The sequence below is a fragment of the Medicago sativa genome, chromosome 4 (assembly GCF_051527215.1).
Source record: "Medicago sativa cultivar Bolivia chromosome 4, Bolivia_mono, whole genome shotgun sequence".
NCBI lineage: Eukaryota > Viridiplantae > Streptophyta > Magnoliopsida > Fabales > Fabaceae > Medicago > Medicago sativa.
Window position 1 is genome coordinate 14,707,693 of NC_140752.1, and position 9,749 is coordinate 14,717,441.

Sequence of the window (9,749 nt, forward strand, 5' to 3'; positions counted from 1 at the left end):
ATATAGTTTATTTAATTGTGTTAGTTGTTGCTACATAATTTTTAATAGTTACTAGTTTTTATTAGATTAATTTATTTTTTGGGTTCATTTTACTAAAAAAAAAATAATAATAGTTATGTTTTTATTATTTACTTATGTTGCCGAAATTTCTGTGCAGTCCTCTCTATTTGTTATTCTTATATTTACTAACTGGTCTTGGGATTTTCTTTCATTGCTACAGCTTTTGCAAAATCGTGTTGGTTGCCAGATTTAGGGAGTTCATTTTGAAATTGACTACAGAGTTGTTTATATAAAAGTAAGTATTTCCTCTACATGTTTGATATATTGTTTATTATTTTGGATTGAAAAATTGAACATGGCTTGCATTTTGTCATATATTTTCTCTGTTCTATTGTCGCTTGCTCAATGCATAATCACTAGTGAAATTCATAAGATCAATAGTGAACTATAGGTAACCTAGTGGAGAATAGGTAACAACTAGCCTCACTGTAGTAACAAAATTATAATTTAGACCTATTTCCAGGTTGTCTCTCTGTTAATGTTCCATACAAATGCTACATGTTCAATATGTTAGAGTAAATTCTTGTACATATATGAACACAACCATCATTCATTCAATCAATACTTTCCCAGCAAAGAAGTTTTTCGAATTTCAATTCAAATGAAGGGAAAAAAAACTCTGATTTGAATTCAATGCATGCACATTACAGTGAAAAAACACGCATTAAATTCTTCTACATGCATTACCTTCTCCACAATAATTGTCAGCTTTTTCATGTTGGTTTCTTAGCTAGGCTCTCATCAGCTATGCTTAAGACCCTGAGGTGCAGAATGTTGCTCTTTGGCTCCATTAGGAGTATATGCCTTTCACTAACTTAGGCCTGACTAGTTAACCATATTTTACAAGACAAACATTTATGTTTTAAGAAAATTGAATTTCAAACAAATATGTAACCATTTTTCTTATTGAAATTTATAATTTTTTAATGTCTAGTGTTAGAAAGGATTTCTGGTTGTCTGAAATTTTATGGAAAGATAAGTAGAGTTTGATAAAAAAAATTGTTCTATCCAAAATTTGAACTTGAATAACACTCTTGGTATGGATCCTATATATATATGCCATTATAGGACTACGACCCTAAAATTGGGCATATGATTCGTAGATATAAAGCAATTTGGTTGTTAGAACCAATTGCTAACTAGTTATATTTGTTACTTGTTAGGAACTATGGATCGAAAATGGATGTCGGCCAATCGAGCGTCAAAAGAATACGAAGATGGGGTGCAAGAGTTTGTTAGGTTTGCTATTGCTAATGCAGAAGACACTAGCAAAATCATATGCCCTTGTTTGGAATGCTGTTATACGGATGTTAGTGCCAATGATTTGCAAGATCACTTAATATGTAATGGAATTGATAAAAGCTATACATGTTGGACAATGCACGGGGAAAAGAAAACTAAGTCCGCTAAGAGGAGGAATGAGAGAGATACATCAACTGATTTCGAAAAAGATACAAATTATGAGTTTGATCGAGTTGAAGAAATTCTGAATGTAATTGAAGATGATCTCCGTGATTGTCCTAAAATGTTTGAGAGGGTAGTAATTGATGCAGAGACACCATTGTATGAAGGATGTACTAAATTCACAAGATTGTCTACGGTCTTAAAATTGTATAAGTTAAAAGCAGGAAATGGATGGTCTGATAGGAGCTTCACAGACTTGCTAACTTTGTTAAAAGATATTTTGCCTAAGAATAACGTGCTCCCTAGTCGAACCTATGAGGCTAAACGATTGTTATGTTCTATTGGCATGAGTTATGAGAAGATACATGCTTGTCCAAATGATTGCATTTTATTTCGAAATGAGTATGCATCATTAAATATGTGTCCTAAATGTAGCGCTTCACGATATAAGAAGAAAGAAACGGGTCCATCCAAAGCGCTATGGTATTTTCCAATAATACCAAGATTTAGGCGCATGTATCGTAATGCGGAAGATGCAAAGAACTTAACATGGCACGCAAATGAAAGGGTTAATGATGGAATGCTTCGACATCCTGCAGATTCTCCTCAATGGGCCAAAATTGATAATGATTACTCAGATTTTGGGGAAGAAACAAGAAACCTACGTCTTGCATTGTCTACTGACGGAATAAACCCTCATGGTATTCAGAGTGGTAAGCACACTACTTGGCCAGTGATTTTGCTGATTTACAACCTACCTCCATGGCTATGCATGAAGCGCAAGTTCATGATGTTGACTATGTTAATTTCTGGGCCCACACAACCAGGAAATGATATAGACATATACCTGGCTCCATTAATTGAAGATTTAAAGCATATGTGGGAGACAGGTGTAGAGGTATATGATGAGTATAGAAAAGAATCCTTCAGATTGAGGGCTATGTTATTTGGAACAATTAACGATTTTCCAGCCTATGGGAATCTATCAGGCTATAGTGTCAAAGGAAAGTGTGCATGCCCCGTATGTGAAGATCATACAAATTGGATACGGTTGGAACATTGTCAGAAGAATGTATTTCTTGGGCACCGTAGATTCTTAAATACCAAACATCGTTATCGAAAATGGAAAAAAGCATTTAATGGTGAATCAGAAGAAGATAGAGCTCCGTCGCCTTTGACTGGCGATCAATTATACGAAAAAGTCAAGCTTTTGAGCACTGAATTTGGAAAGCCTTTTTCAGGGGAACTTGTCACTGGTGGATGGAAAAAAAAGTCAATTTTCTTTGAATTGCCATATTGGAAGTCATTGTATGTACGACATTTCCTTGATGTGATGCATATTGAAAAAAATGTTTTTGATAGTGTCGTTGGTACATTACTCAATATACCAGGAAAGTCTAAGGATGGCATCAAGGCAAGGCTAGACATGCAAAGTATGGGATTAAGGAATGAACTGAGGCCGGTTAAGAAGGATGGGAAGCGTACATTTCTACCTCCAGCAGCTCATACTTTGTCAAGAAAAGAGAAAAAGATCTTTTGTAAGTTTCTTCACAATGTCAAAGTTCCAGAGGGTTACTCTTCAAACATTAAGAGTTTGGTATCTATGAAGGATCTCAGATTAAAGGGTTTAAAGTCTCACGATTGTCATGTTTTAATGGAGAATTTCCTTCCAATTGGTATACGTTCCATTTTGCCTGAAAATGTGCGATGGACCATAACTAAACTTTGTTTCTTCTTCAAAGCTATTTGTAGCAAAGTTATTGACCCTGAGAAGTTGCCGACACTACAAAATGAAATTGTTGTCACCTTATGTGAGCTTGAGATGTATTTTCCCCCCTCTTTTTTTGACATAATGGTTCATCTAACTATCCACCTTATCATGGAAACACAATATTGTGGACCAGCTTATATGAGGTGGATGTACCCGATTGAGCGTTACATGAAGATATTAAAAGGGTATGTAAAAAATCGAAGTCGACCAGAGGGTTGTATCGTTGAACGGTATATAGTTGAAGAAGCTGTTGAGTTTTTTACTGACTTCCTCTCTAATGTTGAGTCCATAGGGCTTCCAATGTCACGACACTCAAGAAGAACAACAGGGGAGGGGATTGGTGCAAGTAAACTAGTGACCATCTCAGACATAGAATTGGAGCAAGCCCACTTGTATGTTCTACACAATGCCGATGAGGTTGAGCCATATGTTGAAAAGCACAAGGAAATTCTTCAGAGTTTGAACCCTAACAGAAGTGAAAATTGGTTAACAAGAGAACACAATCGGAGGTTTATATCATGGCTAAAAGAACACGTTTTTTCAGAATTTGCTAAAAATCCAGATTCAATTTCAGAAAGATTGAGATGGCTAGCAAATGGCCCAAATGCAAATGTTCTCTCTTACTCTAGTTATGTGATTAATAAGTATACATTTTATACGAAAGAACATGATCAACAAAGCACTATGCAAAATAGCGGTGTCACGCTCATAGCCCAATCTCTGCATATCTCAAGTGCCAAAGACAGAAATCCAGCATTTGCCAAATTGTCATATTTTGGGGTCATTGAACATATTTGGGAGTTGGATTACTCATCTTTCCAAGTGCCTGTGTTTGGTTGCAAGTGGGTTGATAACAACAATGGTGTTCAAGTTGATCATGGGTTCATGAAGGTTGATCTTAACAGAGAGGGGTATAGAGATGAGCCTTTTATTTTAGCATCACAAGCTCACCAAGTGTTCTATGTAACTGATCCTGCCGATGAAAAGTGGTCTATTGTGCTTCTAAGTAACAAAATAAATGACCACCATGATCAAGAATGTGAAAATAGAGATGTTGAGGATGATCCTTTCTTCAACACATCACATTCACTTGAGGATGAACCGATTACAGATGATATTCTCTATATGAGAAACGATCACAATGATGGGATTTGGATCAATCCATCATTATGGGTAAGAAAAAAACAGAAAACTAGGACTCCAATTACAAGGAAGAGGAAAAGGCCGACTTGATCTTGTATGGATATTAATTTTTTTTTCTTTTATTGTTATTGATTCTTAATGTTATTCTTGTATGGTATATTAATTTGTTTACACTTTTCAGGTGAATGGGTTCTACTAATGATGAATGTGGTTCATCTAGTAAGAAAACAATTGCTAAACGTGGTGTGACCCGGTTGCCGAAAATTCACAAAGCCAAAAGCAATGGAAATAGGATAGAGGTAAAATTTGATGTTAAAGATGTGGCAGCACCATGCAATTTGCAGTTTGATGTTAATAAATATTAGCGAGACTTCAAAGATGGAATTGGACATCATTTTGTTGATTTTTTGTTTATGAAACTCTTTGAATGTTGATAGATATTAGTGAGACTGCTGATTATTTATTTTTTTTGCACTTCAATTTTGTTTTAGGTTCAATGGAATGCAAGACGTCAGCCAGTTAAGCATAATAGTAAGAGTTTTGCTAGTTTCATTGGTGTCACAGTTCGTCGGCTAGTTCCAATTAGCTTGGACAATTGGAGTGCAAAAAGAAACAAAGCCGCTGTGGATGTCTATAAAGAAAACATTTGGGATGAAATTCAAGTAACACACTAACTCAATCTAGTTGTAAAATTTTATTTAAGTTAATCTATTTGCGGGGCTGTTCAAATAAAAGTTTAGAAGTAAACTGAACCTTTAATTGAACTAATCTCCCTTTTAAGAAATTGAGCTATATTAAAGTTAATCTATTTCTATTTTTGTTATAATTGGTCATGATATACATTGTCTTGCAGAAAGCTTTTGTAATTGGCGATGAACATCGTGAATATGTATTGAGAGAAGCTGGAAAGTTGCATCGGGCGTTCAGAACCAAAATTGCCAAGTTTTTTCTGAAAGATAGTAATGGTGATTTTAATAAACAACGTCCTGCGAAATATTCTTACTGTATAAAACAAGAGCATTGGGATAACTTTGTAGCTCAGCGTATGAGTATACATTTTCAGGTAATATTTTTATTAATTAGTTACGGATCCTTAATGTTTTACATGCTAATAGTTTTACCTCATATATTACAATTTAAAATTCTAGTATTAGTGATATTGTTGGGGGATACTCTTTTATTAGCCAAATAACTTTATAATTATTGCAGAAACTTAGTATTGAAAATCGAGAAAGAGCATTGAATCCTCAACATCCATATAGAAAATCACGTTTAGGTTGTGCTCGTCTTGAAGATGATATGGTAAGTTTATGTATAAAAGTGTTGTACAAGATGTTAAAAATGTTTTGTAGTTGTGTTAATTTGTCAAAATATATATATAGATAGAAGAGTCCGGAAATGAACCGGTAACCCGTTGTCAAGTGTGGAAGGCTGCCCGTGTCAATAAGGATGGAGTGATTGATAATGAAAATGTTCAAGGAGTTGTGGATGAATGCGTAAGTCAAATATTAATATTTTGCATGCATGTCAGATTCTCTTGTTAATTATGATGATGGTTAACAAGTTTTTTCTACTTATCAATGTCAGGAGAAGTTAACACAATCTTTAACTGAAGAACAGAGAGAAGACCTTGGTCCTACAGATATATTATTTAAGGCTCTAAATAATCCCAAAAACTACTCTGGCAGTGTTAGGAGTTATGGTTTTGGGGTATGTTCTAGAGACATAAATCCACGTCAAATTCGCCCCACACAAATGGACCTTGAAAAACTTTATGGCATTTGCAATAAACTGAAGAATAGAGTTGAGGTGTTAGAGAGAGAGAAGCTGGAGAGAGATAAGTTAGAGAGGCAACAAACCAATGAAATAATAGAGACACATCAACCTGAAAGAGTGGCAGAAAGGCAACATACTCAAAAAGTGTCTGAGAGGCAACAAACTGAGAAAGTGGCTGAGAAGAAACAACCTGAAGAAGTAGTTGAAGAAGTAATGGAGAGACGACAACCAAAAGAAGTGGTAGAGAGGCAAAAACCTAGTGATAAAAGGTCTTGCAACGCTGTATCATTTGGCAACATTCCGGAGGTAATTACTATGTTTATTAACTCAGAAATTCCAATATTTATTTTGCTCAATAATGATAATAATGTTTACATTCATATCGCAATGGTTTAGGGTCTTTTGTCTGTTGATATCTATTTATCATCCCCAAGTCGATGTTTGGTTGCTCGTGGTAAACTATATAACACCGAAGGTAATATAGTGCACGGCATTACATTACCACCTGGATATGTCAAGGTTAAGATCGAAGTTTCTATTGTGCCAAATGCTCCATTGCCTATATCTGTTGAATATGGAGATGTATCCATGGTTGGTCAGGCAATAGGAACAATTGTGCCATGGCCACTTAAACTTCTTCAATTTGTTGGTGAATGTGAAAAGGTAAATTACTTATTATCTACTTGCTTGATCGAAGGGTAATATATACCTGTTTTATTATTTTATCACTAACCTCATTAATGTAACTATGTAGATTCCTAATCAATTCCCAAACAAAGATAAGAATATCCAACGAAGTGCTGAATCAGTTTCATCACCTAACAAAGCAAAAGTGTCTGAGAGGCAACAAACTAAGAAAGTGGCTGAGAGGAAACAACCTGAAGAAGTAGCTGAAGTAGCAGAGAGACGACAACCAAAAGAAGTGGTAGAGAGGCAAAAACCTAGTGATAAAAGGTCTTGCAACGCTGTATCATTTGGCAACATTCCGGAGGTTATTACTTTGTTTATTAACTCATAAATTCCAATATTTATTTTGCTCAATAATTATAATAATGATTACATTCATATCGCAATGGTTTAGGGTCTTTTGTCTGTTGATATCTATTTATCATCCCCAAGTCGGTGTTTGGTTGCTCGTGGTAAACTATATAACACCGAAGGTAATATAGTGCACGGCATTACATTACCACCTGGATATGTCAAGGTTAAGATTGAAGTTTCTATTGTGCCAAATGCTCCATTGCCTATATCTGTTGAATATGGAGATGTATCCATGGTCGGTCAGGCAATAGGAACAATTGTGCCATGGCCACTTAAACTTCTTCAATTTGTTGGTGAATGTGAAAAGGTAAATTTCTTATTATCTACTTGCTTGATCGCATGGTAATATATACCTGTTTTATTATTTTATCACTAACCTTCATTAATGTAACTATGTAGATTCCTAATCAATTCCAAAACAAAGATGAGAATATCCAGGGAAGTGTTGAATCAGTTTCATCACCCAACAAAAACAACAAAAAATTCAAAATTCAAGAGTCCCCTAAAGTTGGTTGTTCATCTGGTCTTGCAAATTTACCGTTCCTTGAAATGTATACAACAAAGATGTTTAAGGCTGGATCCTCAATTCATATAAATATGGAGGAGAGTATATTTGGTGAAGAGTTTTTAGAGCGTCTACGGGTAGATAATATAAAAGAGATTATTGATCATAACTGGTTAAGTGCCTCTATTATCACTGTATTTGCCAGGTACCTCTATTATTACCAATGTTCTCTAATCTGACCAATCAATTAATATTAATGTTATTTATATTGTGAGATAATATTAATATCTTTAATTGTTTTTAATTTGAAGGTACTTGTTTGACAAGTTCATTAGTCCAAATGGATTAATAACCAAGTTCTCCTTCATATCCCCACATGTATCACGGGACGATAATCAAGGAAATGCTATAGCAAAAATACTCTTGAAAGATAAGGAGTTCAAGGATAGGATGATTCTTGCACCTTGCAATATAGGGTGAGAATTCTATTCAAATTTTTATTTACGTCAACAAAATATATTGAATGCAAATTTTTTATTGTAATATTTAAATGTTTGGTGCAGTAAACATTGGGTGTTGCTTGTAATCAATCCTGATGCTGAGATGATATATTACATGGACCCGTGGAATGGTGAGCCAACAAAATATCAAAATTTAAAAACAAAGTTTGATAAGTGAGTATCGACTCTTTTAATTTCAAATTTATGTAAGTATGATTATTTATAATAATTACTCATTTGAAGTTAATTTAATCTTGACAGTGCTTTGCAAATTTATCGTGCCCATATTAATTCTAAAGTGTCCAAGTCAAAGAAAATTACATGGCCAAAAATAAAGGTAGATTGAAATTAAAGTAGTTTTTATACAATTATGTAGAGTAAAAGTAATCGATGTAACTTTTTTTTTTGCAGTGCCCCCGTCAAATTAATGTTATTGACTGTGGATATTTTGTAATGCGATATATGAAAGAGGTCATCATGGAAAATGAAAATATGATCCCCATAAATGTACGTGATTTTAATTATTATTAATTTGTAATCTTATTAATGTAATTTAGTTCTAACTCAATTTTATTTATTTATTTATATTTGAAGTACTTTCCTGACCACAAATGTCGCACCTACTCTAAAGATAAGTTAACTAATGTCAAGGAGGATTGGGCTAGCTATGTGGTGGATGATGTTTTTGGTGAGTTTTTGTTGTCTTTTTCTTTGTTTTTATTTTTTATTTTTCCCCAGTATGGTGTACCCTTTTTTATGATAAATAAAAACAAATTTGGTAAGCATAAAAAAGTAATCTATCAGCTATAATGATACACAACTCAAGAAAATAAAGACATGTATAATAATTTCATAATAAACATATGACTTAAATGTTTGACTTTTGAAAGTTGATGATTTTATTGTTTATGGTATAAGTAGTTTGTTACCTTGAGATTTTGAACTGGTTTTAGTTAATATTTTGCTTCGAAACTATGGATAAGAGAAAAGAGTACCAGGGTTGTTCAAAATAACTATTTAGTTAACCTTTTTGGTTTTACCAAACTGTTTTGACAATTCAGTTTGACATAATTAATATTTCTTCCATGAAACAGGAAACCAAGAAGCTGTTATTCTTCCTAACTAGGTCATTGTATATTTGATTCATATTGAATTAGAAGGTTGAAAGTGTTGGGGTTAATTTGCGGCTATGAAAGATGGACAATTTGGATTTTTTTTGGTTCAGCTGTTGTTGCGTGCAGGTTGGAAAGTGCAATTGGTTGGGTGAAGCTGTTATTAGTTGTTGCTGTTGTTTTGTCCTTGTTTTTTAATTTAGGTGGTAATTCTTTAGTTAAGGAAATATGAGTAGACTATTTGTTTGAAATATTTTTTTTGAAAGAATATTTGTTTGAAATATTGTTTTTAGTATTGTGGTTTTATCCACAATTTTGACTATGTAATGCCTTCTTTGTTATGATATTTGTAGACAAGATTTTTGGATTAATGCAGATTGATTGATCATATTGCATATGCAATGAGTAATTGAAATGTTATTTGGTATTGTAAATTG

The 9,749-nt window shown here is 33.8% G+C and overlaps 2 protein-coding genes across 3 annotated transcripts; both read left to right on the top strand.

Annotated features, from left to right (window-relative positions):
• The first annotated feature begins 219 nt into the window (after positions 1-219).
• On the top strand, positions 220-9,730 carry LOC146926584 (uncharacterized). The gene is made up of 17 exons (XM_085758866.1): positions 220-295; positions 4,560-4,677; positions 4,870-5,040; positions 5,232-5,441; positions 5,588-5,680; positions 5,761-5,874; positions 5,966-6,460; positions 6,551-6,817; positions 6,909-7,145; positions 7,236-7,502; positions 7,595-7,905; positions 8,012-8,176; positions 8,264-8,374; positions 8,462-8,537; positions 8,612-8,707; positions 8,795-8,888; positions 9,295-9,730. Exons 2-17 carry the CDS (start codon positions 4,564-4,566, stop codon positions 9,324-9,326), a joined length of 2,853 nt encoding a protein of 950 aa, XP_085614992.1. The 5' UTR covers positions 220-295; positions 4,560-4,563; the 3' UTR covers positions 9,327-9,730.
• On the top strand, positions 1,229-4,518 carry LOC146926585 (uncharacterized). 2 transcript variants are annotated; one of them, XM_085758865.1, is made up of 2 exons: positions 1,307-1,465; positions 2,266-4,518. In XM_085758865.1, the coding sequence occupies exons 1-2, from the start codon at positions 1,407-1,409 to the stop codon at positions 4,466-4,468; spliced, it is 2,262 nt and encodes a 753-aa protein (XP_085614991.1). In that variant the 5' UTR covers positions 1,307-1,406; the 3' UTR covers positions 4,469-4,518. The 2 variants fall into 2 exon arrangements, with proteins under 2 accessions (XP_085614990.1, XP_085614991.1); XM_085758864.1 differs by having other exon boundaries at positions 1,229-4,518.
• Positions 9,731-9,749: the final 19 nt, after the last annotated feature.

What these genes read in the sequence shown, in the direction of transcription:
- LOC146926585 (XM_085758864.1), top strand. Translation starts at nt 1,229, where the DNA reads ATGGATCGAAAATGGATGTCGGCCAATCGAGCGTCAAAAGAATACGAA.
- LOC146926584 (XM_085758866.1), top strand. Translation starts at nt 4,564, where the DNA reads ATGGGTTCTACTAATGATGAATGTGGTTCATCTAGTAAGAAAACAATT. An exon ending in TTGTTGGTGAATGTGAAAAG is followed by an intron (nt 7,503 to 7,594) that starts GTAAATTTCTTA and finishes GTAACTATGTAG; the next exon opens with ATTCCTAATCAATTCCAAAA. An exon ending in ATTATCACTGTATTTGCCAG is followed by an intron (nt 7,906 to 8,011) that starts GTACCTCTATTA and finishes TTTAATTTGAAG; the next exon opens with GTACTTGTTTGACAAGTTCA.